The 27,475-nt window shown below is 51.8% G+C and overlaps 1 protein-coding gene across 1 annotated transcript; it reads right to left on the bottom strand.

Moving 5' to 3' along the window:
- Positions 1–45: 45 nt before the first annotated feature.
- Positions 46–27,417, bottom strand: LOC144675968 (splicing factor 3B subunit 2-like). The gene is made up of 6 exons (XM_078536484.1): positions 27,061–27,417; positions 21,050–21,096; positions 18,950–19,027; positions 7,022–7,243; positions 702–764; positions 46–305 (listed from the first exon to the last, which is right to left on the bottom strand). Exons 1-6 carry the CDS (start codon positions 27,158–27,160, stop codon positions 123–125), a joined length of 693 nt encoding a protein of 230 aa, XP_078392610.1. The 5' UTR covers positions 27,161–27,417; the 3' UTR covers positions 46–122.
- Between the last annotated feature and the right edge of the window lie 58 nt (positions 27,418–27,475).

Raw genomic sequence — 27,475 nt, 5'->3', positions numbered from 1 at the left:
GTTGTAGCCTGTGAGATGCTCGGGCAGAATCAAAACCATTTTTTTATATATAATTCTCTCCCGGAGGTGAGCAGCCTAACACTGGACCTGGTCCTGGATCCTACCAGTGCAGCTCCTCACCCTCACACACCCAGCAGACAGCAGCAGAACCCTCGAGAGTCAGTCACGAGCGCTGTAAAACTAACATTACCTCGTGGGCCTAATGTTGGCCGTGGCCCAATCTCCATGGGTCTCGATCCAGGGGGCCCCTGCTGCATCTGAACCATTTCCTGTTGCTGTCGCTCATGTTCCAGTAAGGCTGCAGCCTGTGAATGCAGAGGAGAGAGAGAGAGAGAGGGAAAGAAGACAGCTGAGAGTGAGCAGCAGGATAAAGGTCTACAGATCATCTATTTGTAAGCGTGTGTGCAGACACTGTACATCCGAGCTTCGACACCTCACCATCTGCACCCACCCCGTCCCCCACACACAACTCGCCCCTCCACCAACCTTCCAGGTAACCCTACACTCACTCCCACACACTTCCACTCTCACAGGCAGCCCTACACAAGGCCCCTCCCCGTGCCCGCTTAGAAAGACAGCCCTACACACGCATGTCCCCTCTCCCTCAGTTTTACAGCAGTCCCTCACAGACGCGCAGTCTGGCCCCCTCATCGTTGAAGGACCCACAAGGGGGTCAACTTCAATGCCTGACAGAACATTACCCGTTTCTGCTGTTCGAGCAACTCCTGATCTTTGATCTGTTCATCAAACATCCGCTCACCACCCTGGAGGAGAAGAAACAGGTCACAGATTCAAACAAGGCACCTCATGTTTCTGCGAAATGTGCTCAAACAGGGCATCTCTCAGTGTTAAACACTGCCATTTCACATCTACTCTGCAAGGTGAGACTAACCCCGAGTGACCTTTCAAGCCAGGAGCTTAGTCACCGAGTGTCAGCAAATTCTCACACATTGGAGGGGACTAGAGTCAGCTTGTCCTGTTCCTGCTTTCACCCAGTGCCGACAGGATCCCGATCCCCGAGAGATTTCCCTCTCTCCCACAGGATCGCGATCCCAGACAGATTTCCCTCTCTCCCACAGGATCCCGATCCCCGAGAGATTTCCCTCTCTCCTACAGGATCGCGATCCCAGACAGATTTCCCTCTCTCCTACAGGATCGCGATCCCAGACAGATTTCCCTCTCTCCTACAGGATCGTGATCCCAGACAGATTTCCCTCTCTCCTACAGGATCGCGATCCCAGACAGATTTCCCTCTCTCCTACAGGATCCCGATCCCTGAGAGAGTTCCCCCTCTCCCACAGGATCGCAATCCCACGACAAGTTTCCCCCTCTACCACTGGATAGTGATCCCAGACAAGTTTCCCTCTCCCCTACAGGATCTCGATCCCAGACAGATTTCCCTCCCTCCTACAGGATCTCGATCCCAGACAGATTTCCCTCCTTTTCCTACAGGATCACAATCTCAGGCAGATTTCTCTCTCTCCTACAGGATCTCGATCCCAGACATATTTCCCTCTCCCCTACAGGGATCGTGGTCCCAGACAGATTCCCCTCCCTCCTACAGGATCCCGATCCCAGACAGATTTCCCTCTCTCCTACAGGGATCGTGAATCCCAGACAGATTCCCCTCTCTCCTACATGATCGCGATCCCAGACAGATTTCCCTCTCTCCTACAGGGTTCGTGAACCCAGACAGATTCCCCTCTCTCCTACACGATCGCGATCCCAGACAGATTTCCCTCTCTCCTACAGGGATCGTGAACCCAGACAAATTTCCCTCTCTCCTACAGGCATCGTGAACCCAGACGGATTTCCCTCTCTCCTACAGGCATCGTGAACCCAGACGGATTTCCCTCTCTCCTACAGGATCTCGATCCCTGGCAGTATTCCCTCTCTCCCACAGGGTCACAATCCCAGACAGATTTCCCACTCTCTTACAGGATCGCGATCCCAGACAGATTTCCCTCTCTCCTACAGGGATCGTGAACCCAGACAGATTCCCCTCTCTCCTACACGATCGCGATCCCAGACAGATTCCCCTCTCTCCTACACGACCGCGATCCCAGACAGATTTCTCTCTCTCCTACAGGCATCGTGAACCCAGACGGATTTCCCTCTCTCCTACAGGATCACGATCCCAGACAGATTTCCCTCTCTCCCACAGGATCACGATCCCAGACAGATTTCCCTCTCTCCCACAGGATCACGATCCCAGACAGATTTCTCCCTCTCCTACAGGGATCGTGAACCCAGACAAATTTCCCTCTCTCCTACAGGCATCGTGAACCCAGACGGATTTCCCTCTCTCCTACAGGATCTCGATCCCTGGCAGTATTCCCTCTCTCCCACAGGGTCACAATCCCAGACAGATTTCCCACTCTCTTACAGGATCGCGATCCCAGACAGATTTCCCTCTCTCCTACAGGGATCGTGAACCCAGACAGATTCCCCTCTCTCCTACACGACCGCGATCCCAGACAGATTTCTCTCTCTCTTACAGGCATCGTGAACCCAGACGGATTTCCCTCTCTCCTACAGGATCACGATCCCAGACAGATTTCCCTCTCTCCCACAGGATCACGATCCCAGACAGATTTCCCTCTCTCCCACAGGATCACGATCCCAGACAGATTTCTCCCTCTCCTACAGGATCGCGATCCCAGACAGATTTCCCTCTCTCCTACAGGCATCGTGAACCCAGACGGATTTCCCTCTCTCCTACAGGATCGCGATCCCAGACAGATTTTTCTCTCTCCCAAAGGATCCCGCTCCCTGGGAGAGTTCCCCCTCTCCCACAGGATCGCAATCCCACGACAAGTTTCCCCCTCTACCACTGGATCGTGATCCCAGACAAGTTTCCCTCTCCCCTACAGGATCTCGATCCCAGACAGATTTCCCTCCCTTTCCTACAGGATCACAATCTCAGGCAGATTTCCCTCTCTCCTACAGGATCGCGATCCCAGACAGATTTCCCTCTCTCCTACAGGATCTCGATCCCAGACAGATTTCCCTCCCTCCTACAGGATCTCGATCCCAGACAGATTTCCCTCCCTTTCCTACAGGATCACAATCTCAGGCAGATTTCCCTCTCTCCTACAGGATCGCGATCCCAGACAGATTTCCCTCTCTCCTACAGGATCCCGATCCCAGACAGATTTCCCTCTCTCCTACAGGGATCGTGAACCCAGACAGATTTCCCTCTCTCCTACAGGGATCGTGAACCCAGACAGATTTCCCTCTCTCCTACAGGATCCCGATCCCAGACAGATTTCCCTCTCTCCTACAGGATCGCGATCCCAGACAGATTTCCCTCTCTCCTACAGGATCCCGATCCCTGAGAGAGTTCCCCCTCTCCCACAGGATCGCAATCCCACGACAAGTTTCCCCCTCTACCACTGGATAGTGATCCCAGACAAGTTTCCCTCTCCCCTACAGGATCTCGATCCCAGACAGATTTCCCTCCCTCCTACAGGATCTCGATCCCAGACAGATTTCCCTCCTTTTCCTACAGGATCACAATCTCAGGCAGATTTCCCTCTCTCCTACAGGATCTCGATCCCAGACATATTTCCCTCTCCCCTACAGGGATCGTGGTCCCAGACAGATTCCCCTCCCTCCTACAGGATCCCGATCCCAGACAGATTTCCCTCTCTCCTACAGGGATCGTGAATCCCAGACAGATTCCCCTCTCTCCTACATGATCGCGATCCCAGACAGATTTCCCTCTCTCCTACAGGGTTCGTGAACCCAGACAGATTCCCCTCTCTCCTACACGATCGCGATCCCAGACAGATTTCCCTCTCTCCTACAGGGATCGTGAACCTAGACAAATTTCCCTCTCTCCTACAGGCATCGTGAACCCAGACGGATTTCCCTCTCTCCTACAGGCATCGTGAACCCAGACGGATTTCCCTCTCTCCTACAGGATCTCGATCCCTGGCAGTATTCCCTCTCTCCCACAGGGTCACAATCCCAGACAGATTTCCCACTCTCTTACAGGATCGCGATCCCAGACAGATTTCCCTCTCTCCTACAGGGATCGTGAACCCAGACAGATTCCCCTCTCTCCTACACGATCGCGATCCCAGACAGATTCCCCTCTCTCCTACACGACCGCGATCCCAGACAGATTTCTCTCTCTCCTACAGGCATCGTGAACCCAGACGGATTTCCCTCTCTCCTACAGGATCTCGATCCCTGGCAGTATTCCCTGTCTCCCACAGGGTCACAATCCCAGACAGATTTCCCACTCTCTTACAGGATCACGATCCCAGACAGATTTCCCTCTCTCCCACAGGATCACGATCCCAGACAGATTTCTCCCTCTCCTACAGGATCGCGATCCCAGACAGATTTCCCTCTCTCCTACAGGCATCGTGAACCCAGGCGGATTTCCCTCTCTCCTACAGGGATCGTGAACCCAGACAGATTCCCCTCTCTCCTACACGATCGCGATCCCAGACAGATTCCCCTCTCTCCTACACGACCGCGATCCCAGACAGATTTCTCTCTCTCCTACAGGCATCGTGAACCCAGACGGATTTCCCTCTCTCCTACAGGATCTCGATCCCTGGCAGTATTCCCTGTCTCCCACAGGGTCACAATCCCAGACAGATTTCCCACTCTCTTACAGGATCGCGATCCCAGACAGATTTCCCTCTCTCCTACAGGATCCCGATCCCAGACAGATTTCCCTCTCTCCTACAGGGATCGTGAACCCAGACAGATTCCCATCTCTCCTACAGGATCACGATCCCAGACAGATTTCCCTCTCTCCTACAGGGATCGTGAACCCAGACAGATTCCCCTCTCTCCTACACGATCGCGATCCCAGACAGATTTCCCTCTCTCCTACAGGCATCGTGAACCCAGACGGATTTCCCTCTCTCCTACAGGATCTCGATCCCCGGCAGTATTCCCTCTCTCCCACAGGGTCACAATCCCAGACAGATTTCCCCCTCTCCCACAGGATCGCGATACCAGATATATTTCCCTCCCTCCTACAAGATCTCGATCCCTGACAGATTTCCCCCTCTCCCACTGGATCGTGATTGCAGACAGATTTCCCTCTCTGCCACAGGATCCCGATCCCTGAGAGAGTTCCCCCTCTCCTATAGGATCTTGATCCCAGAAATATTTCCCTTCGCCTACAGGATTACGATCCCAGACAAGTTGCCCTCTCTCCTACAGGATCTTGATCCCTGGCAGTATTCCCTCTCTCCACAGGGTCACTATCCCAGACAGATTTCCCTCTCTCCCACAGGGTCACTATCCCAGACAGATTTCCCTCTCTCCCACAGGGTCACTATCCCGGACAGATTTCCCTCTCTCCCACAGGGTCACTATCCCAGACAGGTTTCCCTCTCTCCTACAGGATCGCGATCCCAGACAGATTTCCCTCTCTCCTACAGGATCGCGATCCCAGACAGATTTCTCCCTCTCCTACAGGATCGTGATCCCAGACAGATTTCTCCCTCTCCCACAGGGTCACTATCCCAGACAGATTTCCCTCTCTCCTACAGGATCGTGATCCCAGACAGATTTCCCTCTCTCCTACAGGATCGCGATCCCAGACAGATTTCCCTCTCTCCTACAGGATCGCGATCTCAAACAGATTTCCCTCTCTCCGACAGGATCGTGATCCCAGACATATTTCCCTCTCTCCCACAGGATCGCGATCCCAGACATATTTCCCTCTCTCCCACAGGATCACGATCTCAGGCAGATTTCTCCCTCTCCTACAGGATCGCGATCCCAGACAGATTTCCCTCTCTCCTACAGGATTGCGATCCCAGACAGATTTCCCTCTCTCCTACAGGATCGCGATCTCAGACAGATTTCCCTCTCTCCGACAGGATCACGATCCCAGACAGATTTCCCTCTCTCCTACAGGATCGCGATCCCAGACAGATTTCCCTCTCTCCTACAGGATCGCGATCTCAGACAGATTTCCCTCTCTCCGACAGGATCCCGATTCCAGACAGATTTCCCTCTCTCCTACAGGATCCCGATCCCAGACAGATTTCCCTCTCTCCTACAGGATCGCGATCCCAGACAGATTTCCCTCTCTCTGACAGGATCACGATCCCAGACAGATTTCCCTCTCTCCTACAGGATCGTGATCCCAGACAGATTTCCCTCTCTCCTACAGGATCGCGATCCCAGACAGATTTCCCTCTCTCCTACACGATCGCGATCCCAGATAGATTTCCCTCTCTCCTACAGGATAGCGATCCCAGACATACTTCCCTCTCTCCTACAGGATCGCGATCCCAAACAGATTTCCCTCTCTCCGACAGGATCACGATCCCAGACATATTTCCCTCTCTCCTACAGGATCGCGATCACAGACAGATTTCTCCCTCTACCACAGGATCGCGATCCCAGACAGATTTCTCCCTCTACCACAGGGTCACTATCCCTGACAGATTTCCCTCTCTCCTACAGGATCTCGATCACAGACAGATTCCCTCCTCACCCACAAGACAACCATAGCCTATCCTTCATTGTCATTGGGTCAATAACCCTCACACTGAGTCCATTATCATATCCACCACAGCAGCTCATCGCCACTTTCTCAAAGCCAACTAGGAATAAGCAATAAAATCACAGCCTTGCCAGCAACGCCCACATCTTAAAACATTCTAGCGTGGAAGCAGAGATGGGGCAGCGCGCGGGAGGAAGAGACAGAGAGAAAGAGTGAGGGAGTGAGAACATAAGAATCTGGAAAGGATGTGAGAAAAAGGTGGGAAAAACAGACTTCTGGTGGGCAAGGCTGACCCAGATCCAATGGACTTGAACAGCCTCCTTTTTTGCTACACTTGCTATGACTCTGATGATGGTGTCCCGACAGTGCCCAGTGACAATGACGTGTCCAGAAGGTGGGTCTACTTCCAATCTCTAAGGACTAACTGATCAGAGAGATTCGTAAACACACAGGGTCCCATTGTTAAACTCCATTCCCCACCAGCAACCACCCCCCCCCGACCCACCCAACCCACTCCGGTTGTGAGTCTCTTACCTGCTTTGCCCGTTCCTCCTGCTGGATCAGGATGGCTGCCTGCTGCTGTGCCAGTTTGAGCCGCTCCTCCTCAGACAGGGTAGACGGGTCCACCGAGGGCATGTGGAGACGGGGGCCCATTCCGGGCGGGACCACCCCCATGGGGAAGCCCATCTGCATCCCGGGAGGAGGGGGCATGCGGGGCACCCCCATTGTCCGAGGGGGCAGCTGCATGCCAGGCACCTGTCGAAGGGGAAAAGGAAACATCATAAGGTGGGGTGCAGGAGGGGAGCGGAGACAGTGCAGTGAATTTTCTAACAACAAACAGTGGGTCCTGGGAGCAAAACATTGGTGTTCCTCTCTCTCTCCTCTCTCGTGTCACAGACACAGACTCCCTTACTTGGTACAGGAGGACACAGAACTTCCATTACCAGCTGCACAGGGACAGAAATCGGTGGGGGGGGGAGTTGGGGGTCTTGGGGAGAGTGAGAGGGCTGCTTCAGTTCAGTAAACCTTCCGATCTCTAACCTAGAGCTTCCCAATGTGACCCATTCTAACACTAGATCATTAAGGTGACTCCCTGCAAAAGGCAGCAGAGCAACTTTCAGTAAATGATTAATAAAAACCATGTAAATACGAAAATCTGTATTCTGATCAGGGAAGCCACTTTAACTTTGTAAAAACATTCTTATTTCAGGTATTTATGCAGGTTTCAGCCAAGCCCTCCGTATTCCCCAAGAGAAAACTCAGTGAAGACTCCATCCTCCCACTCCCTGGCCCAGGGTGGCAGAGTGTGTCCAGCTTCACTCTGCCCCCTATAAAGATGGCAGTGTGTGTGTCTCACTTCACTCCACCCCCTATAAAGATGGCAGTGTGTGTGTCTCACTTCACTCCGCCCCCTATAAAGATGGCAGTGTGTGTCCAGCTACACTCTGCCCCCTATAAAGATGGCGGTGTGTGTGTCTCCCTTCACTCCGCCCCCTATAAAGATGGCAGTGTGTGTCCAGCTTCACTCCGCCCCCTATAACGATGGCAGTGTGTGTGTCTCACGTCACTCCGCCCCCTATAAAGATGGCAGTGTGTGTGTCTCGTTTCACTCCGCCCCCTATAAAGATGACAGTGTGTGTGTCTCGCTTCACTCCGCCCCCTATAAAGATGGCAGTGTGTGTGTCTCACTTCACTCCGCCCCCTATAAAGATGGCAGTGTGTGTGTCACGCTTCAATATGCCCCCTATAAAGATGGCAGTGTGCGTGTCTCACTTCACTCCGCCCCCTATAAAGATGGCAGTGTGTGTGTCTCACTTCACTCCACCCCCTATAAAGATGGCAGTGTGTGTGTCTCACTTCATTCCGCCCCCTATAAAGATGGCAGTGTGTGTGCCCAGCTTCACTCCGCCCCCTATAAAGATGGCAGTGTGTGTGTGTCTCACTTCACTCCGCCCCCTATAAAGATGGCAGTGTGTGTCCAGCTTCACTCCGCCCCCTTTAAAGATGGCAGTGTGTGTCTCACTTCACTCCGCCCCCTATAAAGATGGCAGTGTGTGTCTCGTTTCACTCCGCCCCCTATAAAGATGGCAGTGTGTGTGTCTCACTTCACTCCGCCCCCTATGAAGATGGCAGTGTGCGTGTCTCACTTCACTCCGCCCCCTATAAAGATGGCAGTGTGTGTGTCTCACTTCACTCCACCCCCTATAAAGATGGCAGTGTGTGTGTCTCACTTCACTCCGCCCCCTATAAAGATGGCAGTGTGTGTCCAGCTTCACTCCGCCCCCTTTAAAGATGGCAGTGTGTGTGCCACGCTTCACTCCGTCTCCTATAAAGATGGCAGTGTGTGTGTCTCACTTCACTCCGCCCCCTATAAAGATGGCAGTGTATGTGTCTCATTTCACTCCGCCCCCTATAAAGATGGCAGTGTGTCTCACTTCACTCCGCCTCCTATAAAGATGGCAGTGTGTGTGTCTCGCTTCACTCCGCCCCCTATAAAGATGGCAGTGTGTGTGTGTCTCACTTCACTCCGCCCCCATAAAGATGGCAGTGTGTGTCCCACTTCACTCCGCCCCCTATAACGATGGCAGTGTGTGTGTCTCACTTCACTCCGCCCCCTATAAAGATGGCAGTGTGTGTGTCTCACTTCACTCCGCCCCATATAAAGATGGCAGTGTGTGTGTCTCACTTCACTCCGCCCCCTATAAAGATGGCAGTGTGTGTGTCTCACTTCACTCCGCCCCCTATAAAGATGGCAGTGTGTGTGTCTCATTTCACTCCGCCCCCTATAAAGATGGCAGTGTGTGTGTCTCATTTCACTCCGCCCCCTATAAAGATGGCAGTGTGTGTGCCACGCTTCACTCCGTCTCCTATAAAGATGGCAGTGTGTGTGCCACGCTTCACTCCGTCTCCTATAAAGATGGCAGTGTGTGTGCCACGCTTCACTCCGCCCCCTATAAAGATGGCAGTGTGTGTGTCCAGCTTCACTCCGTCCCCTATAAAGATGGCGGTGCGTGTGTCCCGCTTCACTCTGCCCCCTATAAAGATGGCAGTGTGTGTGCCCAGCTTCACTCCGCCCCCTATAAAGATGGCAGTGTGTGTGTGTCTCACTTCACTCCGCCCCCTATAAAGATGGCAGTGTGTGTCCAGCTTCACTCCGCCCCCTATAAAGATGGCAGTGTGTGTCTCACTTCACTCCGCCCCCTATAAAGATGGCAGTGTGTGTCTCGTTTCACTCCGCCCCCTATAAAGATGGCAGTGTGTGTCTCGCTTCACTCCGCCCCCTATAAAGATGGCAGTGTGTGTGTCACGCTTCAATACGCCCCCTATAAAGATGGCAGTGTGCGTGTCTCACTTCACTCCGCCCCCTATAAAGATGGCAGTGTGTGTGTGTCTCACTTCACTCCGCCCCCTATAAAGATGGCAGTGTGTGTCCAGCTTCACTCCGCCCCCTTTAAAGATGGCAGTGTGTGTCTCACTTCACTCCGCCCCCTATAAAGATGGCAGTGTGTGTCTCGTTTCACTCCGCCCCCTATAAAGATGGCAGTGTGTGTGTCTCACTTCACTCCGCCCCCTATGAAGATGGCAGTGTGCGTGTCTCACTTCACTCCGCCCCCTATAAAGATGGCAGTGTGTGTGTCTCACTTCACTCCACCCCCTATAAAGATGGCAGTGTGTGTGTCTCACTTCACTCCGCCCCCTATAAAGATGGCAGTGTGTGTCCAGCTTCACTCCGCCCCCTTTAAAGATGGCAGTGTGTGTGCCACGCTTCACTCCGTCTCCTATAAAGATGGCAGTGTGTGTGTCTCACTTCACTCCGCCCCCTATAAAGATGGCAGTGTATGTGTCTCATTTCACTCCGCCCCCTATAAAGATGGCAGTGTGTCTCACTTCACTCCGCCTCCTATAAAGATGGCAGTGTGTGTGTCTCGCTTCACTCCGCCCCCTATAAAGATGGCAGTGTGTGTGTGTCTCACTTCACTCCGCCCCCATAAAGATGGCAGTGTGTGTCCCACTTCACTCCGCCCCCTATAACGATGGCAGTGTGTGTGTCTCACTTCACTCCGCCCCCTATAAAGATGGCAGTGTGTGTGTCTCACTTCACTCCGCCCCATATAAAGATGGCAGTGTGTGTGTCTCACTTCACTCCGCCCCCTATAAAGATGGCAGTGTGTGTGTCTCACTTCACTCCGCCCCCTATAAAGATGGCAGTGTGTGTGTCTCATTTCACTCCGCCCCCTATAAAGATGGCAGTGTGTGTGTCTCATTTCACTCCGCCCCCTATAAAGATGGCAGTGTGTGTGCCACGCTTCACTCCGTCTCCTATAAAGATGGCAGTGTGTGTGCCACGCTTCACTCCGTCTCCTATAAAGATGGCAGTGTGTGTGCCACGCTTCACTCCGCCCCCTATAAAGATGGCAGTGTGTGTGTCCAGCTTCACTCCGTCCCCTATAAAGATGGCGGTGCGTGTGTCCCGCTTCACTCTGCCCCCTATAAAGATGGCAGTGTGTGTGCCCAGCTTCACTCCGCCCCCTATAAAGATGGCAGTGTGTGTGTGTCTCACTTCACTCCGCCCCCTATAAAGATGGCAGTGTGTGTCCAGCTTCACTCCGCCCCCTATAAAGATGGCAGTGTGTGTCTCACTTCACTCCGCCCCCTATAAAGATGGCAGTGTGTGTCTCGTTTCACTCCGCCCCCTATAAAGATGGCAGTGTGTGTCTCGCTTCACTCCGCCCCCTATAAAGATGGCAGTGTGTGTGTCACGCTTCAATACGCCCCCTATAAAGATGGCAGTGTGCGTGTCTCACTTCACTCCACCCCCTATAAAGATGGCAGTGTGTGTGCCACGCTTCACTCCGTCTCCTATAAAGATGGCAGTGTGTGTGCCACGCTTCACTCCGTCTCCTATAAAGATGGCAGTGTGTGTGTCTCATTTCACTCCACCCCCTATAAAGATGGCAGTGTGTGTGCCACGCTTCACTCCGCCCCCTATAAAGATGGCAGTGTGTGTGTCCAGCTTCACTCCGTCCCCTATAAAGATGGCGGTGCGTGTGTCCCGCTTCACTCTGCCCCCTATAAAGATGGCAGTGTGTGTGCCCAGCTTCACTCCGCCCCCTATAAAGATGGCAGTGTGTGTGTGTCTCACTTCACTCCGCCCCCTATAAAGATGGCAGTGTGTGTGTCTCATTTCACTCCGCCCCCTATAAAGATGGCAGTGTGTGTGTGTCTCATTTCACTCAACCCCCTATAAAGATGGCAGTGTGTGTGCCACGCTTCACTCCGTCTCCTATAAAGATGGCAGTGTGTGTGCCACGCTTCACTCTGTCTCCTATAAAGATGGCAGTGTGTGTGCCACGCTTCACTCCGCCCCCTATAAAGATGGCAGTGTGTGTGTCTCGTTTCACTCCGCCCCCTATAAAGATGGCAGTGTGTGTCTCGCTTCACTCCGCCCCCAATAAAGATGGCAGTGTGTGTGTCACGCTTCAATACGCCCCCTATAAAGATGGCAGTGTGCGTGTCTCACTTCACTCCGCCCCCTATAAAGATGGCAGTGTGTGTGTCTCACTTCACTCCGCCCCCTATAAAGATGGCAGTGTGTGTGTCTCATTTCACTCCACCCCCTATAAAGATGGCAGTGTGTGTGTCTCATTTCAATCCGCCCCCTATAAAGATGGCAGTGTGTGTGTGTCTCATTTCACTCAACCCCCTATAAAGATGGCAGTGTGTGTGCCACGCTTCACTCCGTCTCCTATAAAGATGGCAGTGTGTGTGCCACGCTTCACTCTGTCTCCTATAAAGATGGCAGTGTGTGTGCCACGCTTCACTCCGCCCCCTATAAAGATGGCAGTGTGTGTGTCCAGCTTCACTCCGTCCCCTATAAAGATGGCGGTGCGTGTGTCCCGCTTCACTCTGCCCCCTATAAAGATGGCAGTGTGTGTGCCCAGCTTCACTCCGCCCCCTATAAAGATGGCAGTGTGTGTGTCTCGTTTCACTCCGCCCCCTATAAAGATGGCAGTGTGTGTGTCTCATTTCACTCCGCCCCCTATAAAGATGGCAGTGTGTGTGCCACGCTTCACTCCGTCTCCTATAAAGATGGCAGTGTGTGTGCCACGCTTCACTCCGTCTCCTATAAAGATGGCAGTGTGTGTGCCACGCTTCACTCCGCCCCCTATAAAGATGGCAGTGTGTGTGTCCAGCTTCACTCCGTCCCCTATAAAGATGGCGGTGCGTGTGTCCCGCTTCACTCTGCCCCCTATAAAGATGGCAGTGTGTGTGCCCAGCTTCACTCCGCCCCCTATAAAGATGGCAGTGTGTGTGTGTCTCACTTCACTCCGCCCCCTATAAAGATGGCAGTGTGTGTCCAGCTTCACTCCGCCCCCTATAAAGATGGCAGTGTGTGTCTCACTTCACTCCGCCCCCTATAAAGATGGCAGTGTGTGTCTCGTTTCACTCCGCCCCCTATAAAGATGGCAGTGTGTGTCTCGCTTCACTCCGCCCCCTATAAAGATGGCAGTGTGTGTGTCACGCTTCAATACGCCCCCTATAAAGATGGCAGTGTGCGTGTCTCACTTCACTCCATCCCCTATAAAGATGGCAGTGTGTGTGCCACGCTTCACTCCGTCTCCTATAAAGATGGCAGTGTGTGTGCCACGCTTCACTCCGTCTCCTATAAAGATGGCAGTGTGTGTGTCTCATTTCACTCCACCCCCTATAAAGATGGCAGTGTGTGTGCCACGCTTCACTCCGCCCCCTATAAAGATGGCAGTGTGTGTGTCCAGCTTCACTCCGTCCCCTATAAAGATGGCGGTGCGTGTGTCCCGCTTCACTCTGCCCCCTATAAAGATGGCAGTGTGTGTGCCCAGCTTCACTCCGCCCCCTATAAAGATGGCAGTGTGTGTGTGTCTCACTTCACTCCGCCCCCTATAAAGATGGCAGTGTGTGTGTCTCATTTCACTCCGCCCCCTATAAAGATGGCAGTGTGTGTGTGTCTCATTTCACTCAACCCCCTATAAAGATGGCAGTGTGTGTGCCACGCTTCACTCCGTCTCCTATAAAGATGGCAGTGTGTGTGCCACGCTTCACTCTGTCTCCTATAAAGATGGCAGTGTGTGTGCCACGCTTCACTCCGCCCCCTATAAAGATGGCAGTGTGTGTGTCCAGCTTCACTCCGTCCCCTATAAAGATGGCGGTGCGTGTGTCCCGCTTCACTCTGCCCCCTATAAAGATGGCAGTGTGTGTGCCCAGCTTCACTCCGCCCCCTATAAAGATGGCAGTGTGTGTGTCTCGTTTCACTCCGCCCCCTATAAAGATGGCAGTGTGTGTCTCGCTTCACTCCGCCCCCAATAAAGATGGCAGTGTGTGTGTCACGCTTCAATACGCCCCCTATAAAGATGGCAGTGTGCGTGTCTCACTTCACTCCGCCCCCTATAAAGATGGCAGTGTGTGTGTCTCACTTCACTCCGCCCCCTATAAAGATGGCAGTGTGTGTGTCTCATTTCACTCCACCCCCTATAAAGATGGCAGTGTGTGTGTCTCATTTCACTCCACCCCCTATAAAGATGGCAGTGTGTGTGCCACGCTTCACTCCGTCTCCTATAAAGATGGCAGTGTGTGTGCCACGCTTCACTCCGTCTCCTATAAAGATGGCAGTGTGTGTGTCTCATTTCACTCCACCCCCTATAAAGATGGCAGTGTGTGTGCCACGCTTCACTCCGCCCCCTATAAAGATGGCAGTGTGTGTGTCCAGCTTCACTCCGTCCCCTATAAAGATGGCGGTGCTTGTGTCCCGCTTCACTCTGCCCCCTATAAAGATGGCAGTGTGTGTGCCCAGCTTCACTCCGCCCCCTATAAAGATGGCAGTGTGTGTGTCTCACTTCACTCCGCCCCCTATAAAGATGGCAGTGTGTGTCCAGCTTCACTCCGCCCCCTATAAAGATGGCAGTGTGTGTCTCACTTCACTCCGCCCCCTATAAAGATGGCAGTGTGTGTGTCTCGTTTCACTCCGCCCCCTATAAAGATGGCAGTGTGTGTGTCTCGCTTCACTCCGCCCCCTATAAAGATGGCAGTGTGTGTGTCACGCTTCAATACGCCCCCTATAAAGATGGCAGTGTGCGTGTCTCACTTCACTCCGCCCCCTATAAAGATGGCAGTGTGCGTGTCTCACTTCACTCCGCCCCCTATAAAGATGGCAGTGTGTGTGTCTCACTTCACTCCACCCCCTATAAAGATGGCAGTGTGTGTCTCACTTCACTCCGCCCCCTATAAAGATGGCAGTGTGTGTGTCTCACTTCACTCCGCCCCCTATAAAGATGGCAGTGTGTGTCTCACTTCACTCCGCCCCCTATAAAGATGGCAGTGTGTGTGTCTCACTTCACTCCGCCCCCTATAAAGATGGCAGTGTGTGTGTCTCATTTCACTCCGCCCCCTATAAAGATGGCAGTGTGTGTCTCACTTCACTCCGCCCCCTATAAAGATGGCAGTGTGTGTCTCACTTCACTCCACCCCCTATAAAGATGGCAGTGTGTGTGTCTCACTTCACTCCGCCCCCTATAAAGATGGCAGTGTGTGTGTCCAGCTGCACTCCAACCCCTATAAAGATGGCAGTGTGTGTGTCCCACTTCACTCCGTCCCCTATAAAGATGGCAGTGTGTGTGTCTCACTTCACTCCACCCCCTATAAAGATGGCAGTGTGTGTGTGTCTCACTTCACTCCGCCCCCATAAAGATGGCAGTGTGTGTGTCCCACTTCACTCCGCCCCCTATAACGATGGCAGTGTGTGTGTCTCACTTCACTCCGCCCCCTATAAAGATGGCAGTGTGTGTGTCTCACTTCACTCCGCCCCCTATAAAGATGGCAGTGTGTGTGTCTCACTTCACTCCGCCCCCTATAAAGATGGCAGTGTGTGTGTCCAGCTGCACTCCAACCCCTATAAAGATGGCAGTGTGTGTGTCCCACTTCACTCCGCCCCCTATAAAGATGGCAGTGTGTGTGTCCCACTTCACTCCGCCCCCTATAAAGATGGCAGTGTGTGTGTCCAGCTTCACTCCGTCCCCTATAAAGATGGCGGTGCGTGTGTCCCGCTTCACTCTGCCCCCTATAAAGATGGCAGTGTGTGTGTGTCTCACTTCACTCCGCCCCCATAAAGATGGCAGTGTGTGTGTCCCACTTCACTCCGCCCCCTATAACGATGGCAGTGTGTGTGTCTCACTTCACTCCGCCCCCTATAAAGATGGCAGTGTGTGTGTCTCATTTCACTCCGCCCCCTATAAAGATGGCAGTGTGTGTGTCTCACTTCACTCCGCCCCCTATAAAGATGGCAGTGTGTGTGTCCAGCTGCACTCCAACCCCTATAAAGATGGCAGTGTGTGTGTCCCACTTCACTCCGCCCCCTATAAAGATGGCAGTGTGTGTGTCCCACTTCACTCCGCCCCCTATAAAGATGGCAGTGTGTGTGTCCAGCTTCACTCCGTCCCCTATAAAGATGGCGGTGCGTGTGTCCCGCTTCACTCTGCCCCCTATAAAGATGGCAGTGTGTGTGCCCAGCTTCACTCCGCCCCCTATAAAGATGGCAGTGTGTGTGTCTCACTTCACTCCGCCCCCTATAAAGATGGCAGTGTGTGTCCAGCTTCACTCCGCCCCCTATAAAGATGGCAGTGTGTGTCTCACTTCACTTCGCCCCCTATAAAGATGGCAGTGTGTGTGTCTCGTTTCACTCCGCCCCCTATAAAGATGGCAGTGTGTGTGTCTCGCTTCACTCCGCCCCCTATAAAGATGGCAGTGTGTGTGTCTCGCTTCAATACGCCCCCTATAAAGATGGCAGTGTGCGTGTCTCACTTCACTCTGCCCCCTATAAAGATGGCAGTGTGTGTGTCTCACTTCACTCCACCCCCTATAAAGATGGCAGTGTGTGTCTCACTTCACTCCACCCACTATAAAGATGGCAGTGTGTGTGTCTCACTTCACTCCGCCCCCTATAAAGATGGCAGTGTGTGTCTCACTTCACTCCGCCCCCTATAAAGATGGCAGTGTGTGTGTCTCACTTCACTCCGCCCCCTATAAAGATGGCAGTGTGTGTGTCTCATTTCACTCCGCCCCCTATAAAGATGGCAGTGTGTGTGTGTCTCATTTCACTCAACCCCCTATAAAGATGGCAGTGTGTGTGCCACGCTTCACTCCGTCTCCTATAAAGATGGCAGTGTGTGTGCCACGCTTCACTCTGTCTCCTATAAAGATGGCAGTGTGTGTGCCACGCTTCACTCCGCCCCCTATAAAGATGGCAGTGTGTGTGTCCAGCTTCACTCCGTCCCCTATAAAGATGGCGGTGCGTGTGTCCCGCTTCACTCTGCCCCCTATAAAGATGGCAGTGTGTGTGCCCAGCTTCACTCCGCCCCCTATAAAGATGGCAGTGTGTGTGTCGCGTTTCACTCCGCCCCCTATAAAGATGGCAGTGTGTGTCTCGCTTCACTCCGCCCCCAATAAAGATGGCAGTGTGTGTGTCACGCTTCAATACGCCCCCTATAAAGATGGCAGTGTGCGTGTCTCACTTCACTCCGCCCCCTATAAAGATGGCAGTGTGTGTGTCTCACTTCACTCCGCCCCCTATGAAGATGGCAGTGTGCGTGTCTCACTTCACTCCACCCCCTATAAAGATGGCAGTGTGTCTCACTTCACTCCGCCCCCTATAAAGATGGCAGTGTGTGTGTCTCATTTCACTCCACCCCCTATAAAGATGGCAGTGTGTGTGTCTCATTTCACTCCGCCCCCTATAAAGATGGCAGTGTGTGTGCCACGCTTCACTCCGTCTCCTATAAAGATGGCAGTGTGTGTGCCACGCTTCACTCCGTCTCCTATAAAGATGGCAGTGTGTGTGTCTCATTTCACTCCACCCCCTATAAAGATGGCAGTGTGTGTGCCACGTTTCACTCCGCCCCCTATAAAGATGGCAGTGTGTGTGTCCAGCTTCACTCCGTCCCCTATAAAGATGGCGGTGCGTGTGTCCCGCTTCACTCTGCCCCCTATAAAGATGGCAGTGTGTGTCTCACTTCACTCCGCCCCCTATAAAGATGGCAGTGTGTGTGTCTCGCTTCACTCCGCCCCCTATAAAGATGGCAGTGTGTGTCTCACTTCACTCCGTCTCCTATAAAGATGGCAGTGTGTGTGTCTCACTTCACTCCACCCCCTATAAAGACGGCAGTGTGTGTGTCTCACTTCACTCCACCCCCTATAAAGATGGCAGTGGGTGTCTCGCTTCACTCCGCCCCCTATAAAGATGGCAGTGTGTGTGTCTCACTTCACTCCACCCCCTATAAAGATGGCAGTGTGTGTGTCCCACTTAACTCCGCCCCCTATAAAGATGGCAGTGTGTGTGTCCAGCTGCACTCCACCCCCTATAAAGATGGCAGTGTGTGTGTCCCACTTCACTCCACCCCCTATAAAGGTGGCAGTCCGTGTCCCACTTAACTCCGCCCCCAATAAAGATGGCAGTGTGTGTCTCGTTTCACTCCGCCCCTATAAAGATGGCAGTGTGTGTGTCCCACTTCACTCCGCCCCCTATAAAGATGGCAGTCCGTGTCCCACTTAACTCCGCCCCCAATAAAGATGGCAGTGTGTCTCGCTTCACTCCGCCCCCTATAAAGATGGCAGTGTGTGTGTCTCGCTTCACTCCGCCCCCTATAAAGATGGCAGTGTGTGTCTCGCTTCACTCCGCCCCCTATAAAGATGGCAGTGTGTCTCGCTTCACTCCGCCCCCTATAAAGATGGCAGTCCGTGTCCCACTTAACTCCGCCCCCAATAAAGATGGCAGTGTGTGTCTCACTTCACTCCGCCCCCTATAAAGGTGGCAGTGTGTGTCTCGCCTCACTCCGCCTCCTATAAAGGTGGCAGTGTGTGTCCAGCTTCACTCTGCCCCCAATAAAGATGGCAGTGTGTGTCTCACTTCACTCCGCCCCCTATAAAGGTGGCAGTCCGTGTCCAGCTTCACTCTGCCACCCTATAAAGATGGCGGTGCGTGTGTCTCGTTTCACTCCGCCCCCTATAAAGATGGCCGTGTGTGTGTCTCACTTCACTCTGCCCCCTATAAAGATGGCAGTGTGTGTGTCCCGCTTCAATACGCCCCCTATAAAGATGGCAGTCATGTAAATGTCCTGCTCACATTGCCCCCTATAAAGATGGTGGCCAATAGGCTGAGCCCATCACCAGATGCCCCGTAGATGCTGCTCTCTCAATGCACACACTGGGTGTAGCTTATTTGGGGGGTACACAAGATGCCCATGAAGCCTCCCCGTTCAGCTGTTGGGTCCAATCGCAGAGAGAATGAGAGCGAGAAGCAGGGGAAGGGCCGGGCCAGACCCCACCTGGACCTCAGTCCTGGAGGAGTGGACAGCTCGCAGCTCCCATCTGCTGTTTCTGCGAAACCCATGGTTTGGGAAGCGCTGCTCTAACGCCCACCCACCACGTTCAGCTTACCTGCCCCGGCAGCGGTGGCATTGGGTGGCCCTTATCCATATCATCACTCCGCAGGGGTCGGGTCAGGGCAACCCCATTCTGTAAAGACAAGAGGCAGAGAGCGGGTGGTGAGGCACAGGTCACTGAGAGCTGCCATTAGACATCTCGCAAAGTCAAGGCTCAATAATTCAACCCAGCTAACCAGAGCTGGTCACAGGGCAAAAGGCCAGCATCAGGGCACCCCAGCAAGGAAATATGTACAGGAACACCACTTAGCATGAATGGTTAAAGCATAACTTGTGTGTCAAGCCTCAAAAAAGGCAGAGGGCTTCATTAACTGCCTTGAGGGAATGCTTAGGAAGACAAGCCATTAATAAAACTCCTGCTCAAAATGTCCAGAGAACAATGAGATCAGGAAGTCTTGTTTGAGAGATTAATAATTAAGGACATTTATATAAATGATGAGGGCCTGGGAAGGATACCCCTGACAGAGTGGATGCTGAGAGGATGTTTCCCCCTTGTGGGGGAATCTAGAACGAGGGGGGCACAGTTTCAGAATAAGGGGTCTCCTATTGAAGACGGGGATCAGGAGGAATTTCCTCTCTCAGAGGGTGGTCAGTCTGTGGAATTCTCCCCCCCAGAGAGAGCAGCGGAGGCTGGGTCAGCGAATATATTCAAGGCCGAGTTAGACAGATATTTGATCGACGAGGGAGTCGAGGGTTATTGAAGGGGGGTGGGGTGGGGCGGTCAGACAGCAAACTGGGGTTGAGACAATCAGATCAGCCTTGATCTTACTGGATGGCAGAGCAGTCTCGAGGGGCTGAATGGCCTACTCCTGCTCCTAATCCCTTTGTGTTCCTAAATTTCAAGGGTGAGTTGGGGAGCTCAAAGGGCAGAGAAGCAGAAAGGCTGGGCCCTGTCTGATACAGAGTGAACACTTCACTGGATTCGATTTACTCCACCAGCACCTGTCTCGAGCTGTGTGACAGTGTCATAGGAACACACAATGGTGACAGCAGGAGGAGAAAACCATTCATCTCACAGTGAACCTCCGAGTGAAGGAGGCTGACCAACTGCTGATTCTCTCAGGTCTGGAACTCCAATCTGCCCACATCCCACCCCCTCCCAAAAGACGGAGCATCAATTGGAGATTTCACAGAGTGAGAGAACATGCAGCTCAGAATCAGGCCATTCGGGCCATCTGCTGGACTGGTTCTGCTCCACTCGAGCCTCCTCCCACCCCCCTCTCCATCTCCCTCCATCACCATTTCCTTCTATTCCTTTCTCCCTCATGTGTTTATCCAGCTTCCCCCTTAAATGTATCGATACTATTCACCTCGACCACTCCCTGTGGGAGCGAGTCCCACATTCTCCCCACTCCCTGTGGGAGCGAGTCCCACATTCTCCCCACTCCCTGTGGGAGCGAGTCCCACATTCTCCCCACTCCCTGTGGGAGCGAGTCCCACATTCTCCCCACTCCCTGTGGGAGCGAGTCCCACATTCTCCCCACTCTCTGGGTGAAGAAGTTTCTCCTGAATTCCCGGTCGGATTTATTAGTGACTGTCTTATATCGATGGGCCCTAGTTCTGCTCTCCCTCTACAAGTGGGGGCATCTCCCTAACTTTATTGAAGCTGTTTGTTCACTTGGGGTTGCTGATACAGAGGAAACAGTTGGACTCTCCAGCTCTGGGTCAGGGGCGTTCATAAGAACACAAGAGATAGGAGCAGAAGGCCATTCGGCCCATCCAGCCTGCCCTGCCATTCAATACAACCACGGCTGATCTTGGACTTCAACTCCATTTTCCTGCCCACTCCCCATACCCCTTCATTCCCTTAGTGCCCAAAAGTCTATCCCTATCATTCTTGATAGCATTCAACAATGGAGCATCCACACTCTCTGGGGTAGAGAACTCCAAAGACTCGCGACCTTCCAAGTGAAGAAATTTCTCCTCATCTCAGTCCAAAATGATCGGCCCCCTTATCGTGTGTTTTAGATTCTCTGAGCCAGGGGGAAACACCCTCTCCATGTCTATCCTGTCAAGCCCCATCGGAGCTAACAGCAAGCTGGTGTCAATGTCAGCGAGGAGGTTTCTGACTCCGGGAAGGTATGGATCCACTCACCTGCAAGCTATAGTTCTGCAGCCGTTCGATAAGCTCCTCTCGTACACCTTTAACAACAGAAGACACAGATAATACAGGACCTGGTGGTCACAGTGCACAAAGAGACTCAACAGATAATACTTCATTTTAAACCACTGCGATATCCTTCCACACCCTTCTCTCCCAAGTAATTATCTTGCTTTCCCTAGAAGCATCAGTGCTTCACTCAGTTACAGCTACCATCTCTAGCGTTTTCACAGAGGAAGGAATCTTTCTGCTGTGCCATCGGTTTGTGGGAGGCCATATAACCCTCGAACCATGTTGGACTACCCCCCGCCCCCATGGCCACAGTTAGGGAAGGAGTGTCTGTTCCTGTCAGTCTATTAATCAGCACCAGAATCCTTGCAATAATTTTCACTGTCCCCCAACTGAAAGCCTGCAGTGCGATGGGAGGGTCTCACAGGGACGCGCCTGCAGGACTCCAGCTATCCTTCCGATACTGATGGCCCAGCCAGCGGGATAGCAGACAGCTTAGCTTCCATTACTTGACACGGGCTGGGGAATTTACCGAGCAGAATGCAGAGTTGAAATAGAACGGGGGTGGCGAGGGGTTTAAATACAAAAACATCTGGGCTCCAATGTTCAAATGGAACCAGCTGGAGGCAGCAGCGACTTCAGAGAGGTTGTGTTCATAGTCCAGGTGGTGATCTCAATCAGAAAGCACCCAAAGCCCGAACTCATCCTCTCCAGGTGATCGCTGATCTGCCATCTCCTTCCAGCTGGGCAACGAGGGATTTTCAAATCTTACCCAAGGCCGGAAACGTGGCAATCAGACGCAATCCAATGAACTGTCAGGACAGGCTCCAGAGGGGCTGAATGGCCTCCTGCTCTTCCTAATGTCACTATAACTGAATTATGCAACCGTCACAGGCAGTATCCACAACTACACAGAATTCATTTATATAGCGCCTCATCACATTATTAGGACAGGTCAAATCCGCTTCACTATACAACCAATCATTTTCTGGGATGTTAAACTTGACTATTTTTTAAATTCATTCACGGGATATGGGCGTCGCTGGCTGGGCCAGCATTTATTGCCCATCCCTAGTTGCCCCTTGAGAAGGTGGTGGTGAGCTGCCTTCTTGAACTGCTGCAGTCCATGTGGTGTAGGTACACCCACAGTGCGGTTAGGAAGGGAGTTCCAGGATTTTGACCCAGCGACAGTGAAGGAACGGCCGATATATTTCCAAGTCAGGATGGTGAGTGACTTGGAGGGGAACTTCCAGGTGGTGGTGTTCCCATGTGTCTGCTGCCCTTGTCCTTCTAGATGGTAGTGGTTGTGGGTTTGGAAGGTGCTGTCTAAGGAGCCTTGGTGAGTTGCTGCAGTGCATCTTGTAGATGGTACACACACTGCTGCTACTGTGCGTCGGTGGTGGAGGGAGTGAATGTTTGTGGATGGGGTGCCAATCAAGCGGGGCTGCTTTGTCCTGGATGGTGTCAAGCTTCTTGAGTGTTGTGGGAGCTGCACTCATCCAGGCAAGTGGGGAGTATTCCATTCCACTCCTGACTTGTGCCTTGTAGATGGTGGACAGGCTTTGGGGAGTCAGGAGGTGAGTTACTCACCACAGGATTCCCAGCCCACTCATGACCCAAAGATATCAGTTCAAATCCCATGACAGCAGCTGGTGGAATTTAAATTCAGTTAATAAATCTGGAATTGAAAACTAGTCTCAGTGACGGTGACCATGAAACTATCATCGATTGTTGTAAAAACCCATCTGGATCACTAATGTCCCTTTAGGGAGGGAAATCTGCTGTCCTTACCCGGTCTGGCCTACATGTGACTCCAGACCCACAGCCACGTGGGTGACTCTGGCCCTAAGAAATGGCCGAGCAGACCACTCAGTTGTATTCAAGGCAGCGGCTCACCATCACCCTTCCAAGGGGTATTGCAAAAGGAAATCGTGTTTGACTAATTTATTACAGTTCTTTGAGGAGGTAATAAACAACGTGGATGAAGGGAAACCCGTGGTGGTGGATTGCCAGCGGCCACTTGACAAGGTACCACGTCAAAGGTTACTACACAAAATAAGAGCTCATGGTGTAGGGGGTAACACCTTAGCTAACCAATCCTCTGTCCATGCTAACAGAGTCGGCATAAATAGGGTCATCAACACAAGAAACAGGAGAAGACCATTCGGCCCATCGAGCCTGCTCCGCCATTCAATACGATCATGGCTGATCTTGGGCTTCAACTCCACTTTCCTGCCTGCTCCACATATCCCGGTATTCCCTTAAAGACACCAAACATCTGTCTATCCCAGCCTTAGATATACGCAATGATGGAGCATCCACAATCCTCTGGGGTAGAGAGTTCCAAAGATTCACAACTCTCCGAGTGAAGAAATTTCCCCACATCTCAGTCCTGAAATGATCGGCCCCTTATCCTGAGACTGGGCCCCCGTGTTTTAGATTCTCCGACCAGCGGGAACAATCTCTCAGCGTCCACCCTGTCACATCCCCTTCAGAATCCTGTAGGTTTCAGTGAGATCCCCTCTCATTCTCCTAAACTCCAGAGAATATAAACCCGATTTACTCAGCCTCTCATCATAGGACAACACCTCACCCCAGGGACCAATCCAGTGAACCTTCACTGTATCACCTCCAGTGTAAGTATATCCTTCCTTAAATGTGGAGACCAAAACTGCACACACAATATTCCAGATGTGAACTCACCAAAACCCTGTACAACGGAGCAAGGATTCTTTATTCCTGTACTCCAATCCCCTTGCAATAAAGGCCAATGTGCCATTTACCTTCCTAATCACTTGCTGCACCTGCATGCTAACTTTCTGCATTGCTTGTACAAGCACACCCAAGTCTCTTTGAACATCCACACTTACAAGTTTCTCGTCTTTTAAAAAACATTCTGTTTTTCTATTCTTACCAGCAGAGTGAATAACCTCTCACTTCCCTACATTATACTCCATTTGCCATCTTGTTGCCCACTCACTCAAACTCTCTATAACCCTTTGCAGCCTCTCTGTGTCCTCCCCACAGCTTACCTTCCCCACCCAGCTTTGTATCATCAGCAAACTTGGATACCTTACTCTCTGACTCTTCATCTAAGCCATTAATATAGGTTGTAAATAGCTGAGGCTCCAGCACTGATCCTTGTGGCACCCCACTATTCACTGCCTGCTGACTTGAACGTTTATGCTCGTTCTCTGCTTTCTATCCATTAACCAATCCTCTATCCATGCTAAAATATTACGCCCAACTCCATGAGCCCTTATCTTGCCCATTAACCTTTTGTGTGGCATTTTATCAAAAGCCTTTTGGAAATCCAGGTATACAACATCTACTGGTTCCCCTTTATCTAGCCTATAACTTACATCCTCAAAAAACTCCAATAAATTTGTTAAACAGGACTGCTCCTTAGTAAAACCATACTGATTTCTTCTAATCATACTATGTTTGACTAAGTGCATTGTTAAGGCTTCCTTAGAAGTGGCAAGTTGTCATGAGTAGAGTGCCACAGGGATCAGTGCTGGGGCCTCAACTATATACAATTTATATCAATGACTTGGATGAAGGGACCAAATGTATGGTTGCGAAATTTACTGATGACACCAAGATTGGTAGGAAAGTAAGTTGTGAAGAGGACGTAAGGAGGCTGCAAAGGGACATCGATGGGTTAAGTGAGTGGGCAAAAATTTGGCAGGTGGAGTATAATGTGGGAAAATGTGAACCTAACCACTTTGGCAGGTAGAACAGAAAAACAGCAAATTATTTAAATGGAGAGAAATTGCAGAACTCTGGGGTACAGAGGGATCTAGGTGTCCTGGTACATGAATCAGGAAAAGTTAGTACACAGGTACAGCAAGAGATTAGGAAGGCAAATGGGATGTTGTTGTTTATTCCAAGGGGAATGGAATATAAAAGTAGGGATGTTTTGCTCCAGTTGTACAGGGTATAAATGTGTTAGAAACAGTTCGGGGAAGTTCACTCAACTGATTCCTGGGATGGGGTTTATCTTATGAGGAAAGATTGGACAGGCTGGACTTGTATCCATTGGAGCTCAGAAGAATGAGAGGTGACCTTATTGAAACATATAAGATCCTGAGAGGCGGTTTGACAGGGTAGAGGCTGAGAGGACATTTCACCTTGTGGAAGAGCCTAGAAACAGGGGACAGTTTAAAAATAAGGGGTCTCCCATTTAAGACAGAGATGAGGAGAATTGTTTTTCTCAGGGGGGTCATAAGTCTTGGGAACTCTATTCCCCAGAGAGTGGTGGAGGCAGGGTCAGTGAATATTTTTAAGGTAGAGGTAGATAGATTCTTGACTACCAAGGGGGCCAAAGGTTATCGGGGGTAGGTGGAATGTGGAGTCAAGGCCGCAATCAGATCAGGCACGGTCTAATTGAATGGCGGAGCAGGCTCGAGGGGCCGAATGGCAATTTCCTAATTCTTGTGTTCATGTGTATGCTGACTTTGCCAGGGCTGCTCACATCCCATGAATGAATGTTTAAAAAAAGAACCATTGCGTACAGTAACTAAGCAATGTGTTGGTAATTTGAGTTGAGACACACTGGGCAGGGCTGCCCTATTCGTCCAGTGTTGCTGCTGGATCTTTTATTGTTTTAGTTGTTAAATGTGTGAGCATCTCTTGTTAGGCCAGCACTTATTGCCCATCCCTAGTTGCCCCTTGAGAAGGGGGTGATGAGCTGCCTTCTTGAACCGCTGCAGTCCCTGTGGTGTAGGTACACCCACAGTGCTGTTAGGGATGGAGTTCCAGGATTTTGACCCAGCGACAGTGAAGGAACGGCCGATATATTTCCAAGTCAGAATGGTGAGTGGCTTGGAGGGGAACTTCCAGGTGGTGGTGTTCCCATCTATCTGCTGCCCTTGTCCTTCTAGATGGTAGCGGTCGTGGGTTTGGAAGGTGCTGTCAAAGGAGCCCCGGTGAGTTGCTGAAAAGGCAGGCCGGAGGGAAGGGTCTAGGGGAACAGCACTGCCTAACAGCAGGCGGACATGTCATCCAAAAGACAGGCACCTTAAACAACCCGGCAGCACCCCCTTAGTGCGGCATTGAGGCGTTGGCCAGCACCGAATCCGAAAAAGGGACTGAAGATGGGCCGGTCACCTTCCGATCTGGCCCTTCTCGCAATGCCAGGGGTGGTGGGGAATGAATCAAGACATGCCCGGTTGGAACTAGGATCAATTCCCTGCTACGTGTCAAAATGAAAAGCGCCGGTTTTGAAAGCAAAATAGTGCAGATGCTGGAAATCCTAAATAAATAAAAAAAAAACCAGAAGGTGCCGGAAAACCTCAGCAAGTTTGGCAGCATCTGTGGAGAGAGAAACAAGAGTTAATGTTTCAAATCCAACATGACTCTTCTTCAGAGCTGAAGGGTGGAACGAAGAGTCATAAGGACTCGAAACGTTAACTCTGCTTCTCGCTCCACAGATGCTGCCCGACCGGCTGAGTTTTTCCAGCACTTTCTGTTCTTTATCAATGATTTTAACCGTTCTGAACACTGGAGCTAAACAATGTTCATAAGATTAAAACAAGGCTCATTTTCAACCAAAATCTGCTGCTCAACTCAATGGAAAATAGGTTTAACATTATAAACTATTAGATATGTTTTAAATTACATAAGATAATTATATTGTGTTGAATTATAATTTATTAATGGTCAAATTGCTTATTTTAATTCAGGAATTTAACGAAATTTCGATTTTTATTCAACTTTTTAATGAAATTAGAGTCCAAACTAAATGGTTTAATGATAAATTAATGTTACTCATGAATTTAGTTGGAATTTTATTAATTGTTTTCCAAAATCCAGCCCTGAGGGGGGGCCCTGCGAGGTTTATTGGGGCCCTGTGCACCTGGTCTTCCCAGCCGGCCTCCAGGAGCCACAGCCCGGGGGTAAGCTGGACTCGAGCCCGAGGCTTCAGGCGCTGCTAGGCCCGAAGCCAGAGATCCGGGGATTGGGGGGAGGGAGGTTGGTCGGCGGGACCCTACCTTGGGCGGAGAAGCCGATCTCGTTGAGCTTGGCCTGTAGCTCCTGGACGCTCCAGCTGCCGAGCTCCGGCGCATCCACCCCAGGCGGCGCGTCCGCCATGTCGGTCTCCAAAAGCAGTACCGGCAGCAGCAAATGTCGCTACCTCCTCAACCAAACCTGGTCGCTGTCCTCGACTCCCCGCCCACCTCCCATCCGATTGGCTCCTACGGAAAGGTGACGCCGCACAGCAACTGCGCTTTACCTGTCCATTGGTTGAACAGCCATCACTCAAGCGGAGGTCACGCCCAGAACCAGCAAGTGTGGTTGTCACGCCCCAACTGTCAATCACTGGGCGCTCGGCAAGGCGCCTGCGCACTGGCGGAGTGTGGGGGCGGGGAATTTGTAGTTTAACACCACACCTACAACCCCCACAAT

This window comes from Cetorhinus maximus, unplaced genomic scaffold (genome assembly GCF_964194155.1).
Source record: "Cetorhinus maximus unplaced genomic scaffold, sCetMax3.hap1.1 HAP1_SCAFFOLD_1249, whole genome shotgun sequence".
Taxonomy (NCBI): Eukaryota; Metazoa; Chordata; class Chondrichthyes; order Lamniformes; family Cetorhinidae; genus Cetorhinus; species Cetorhinus maximus.
Note: the sequence above shows the minus strand (reverse complement) of the source record. Positions and strands in the feature narration are given on the sequence as shown.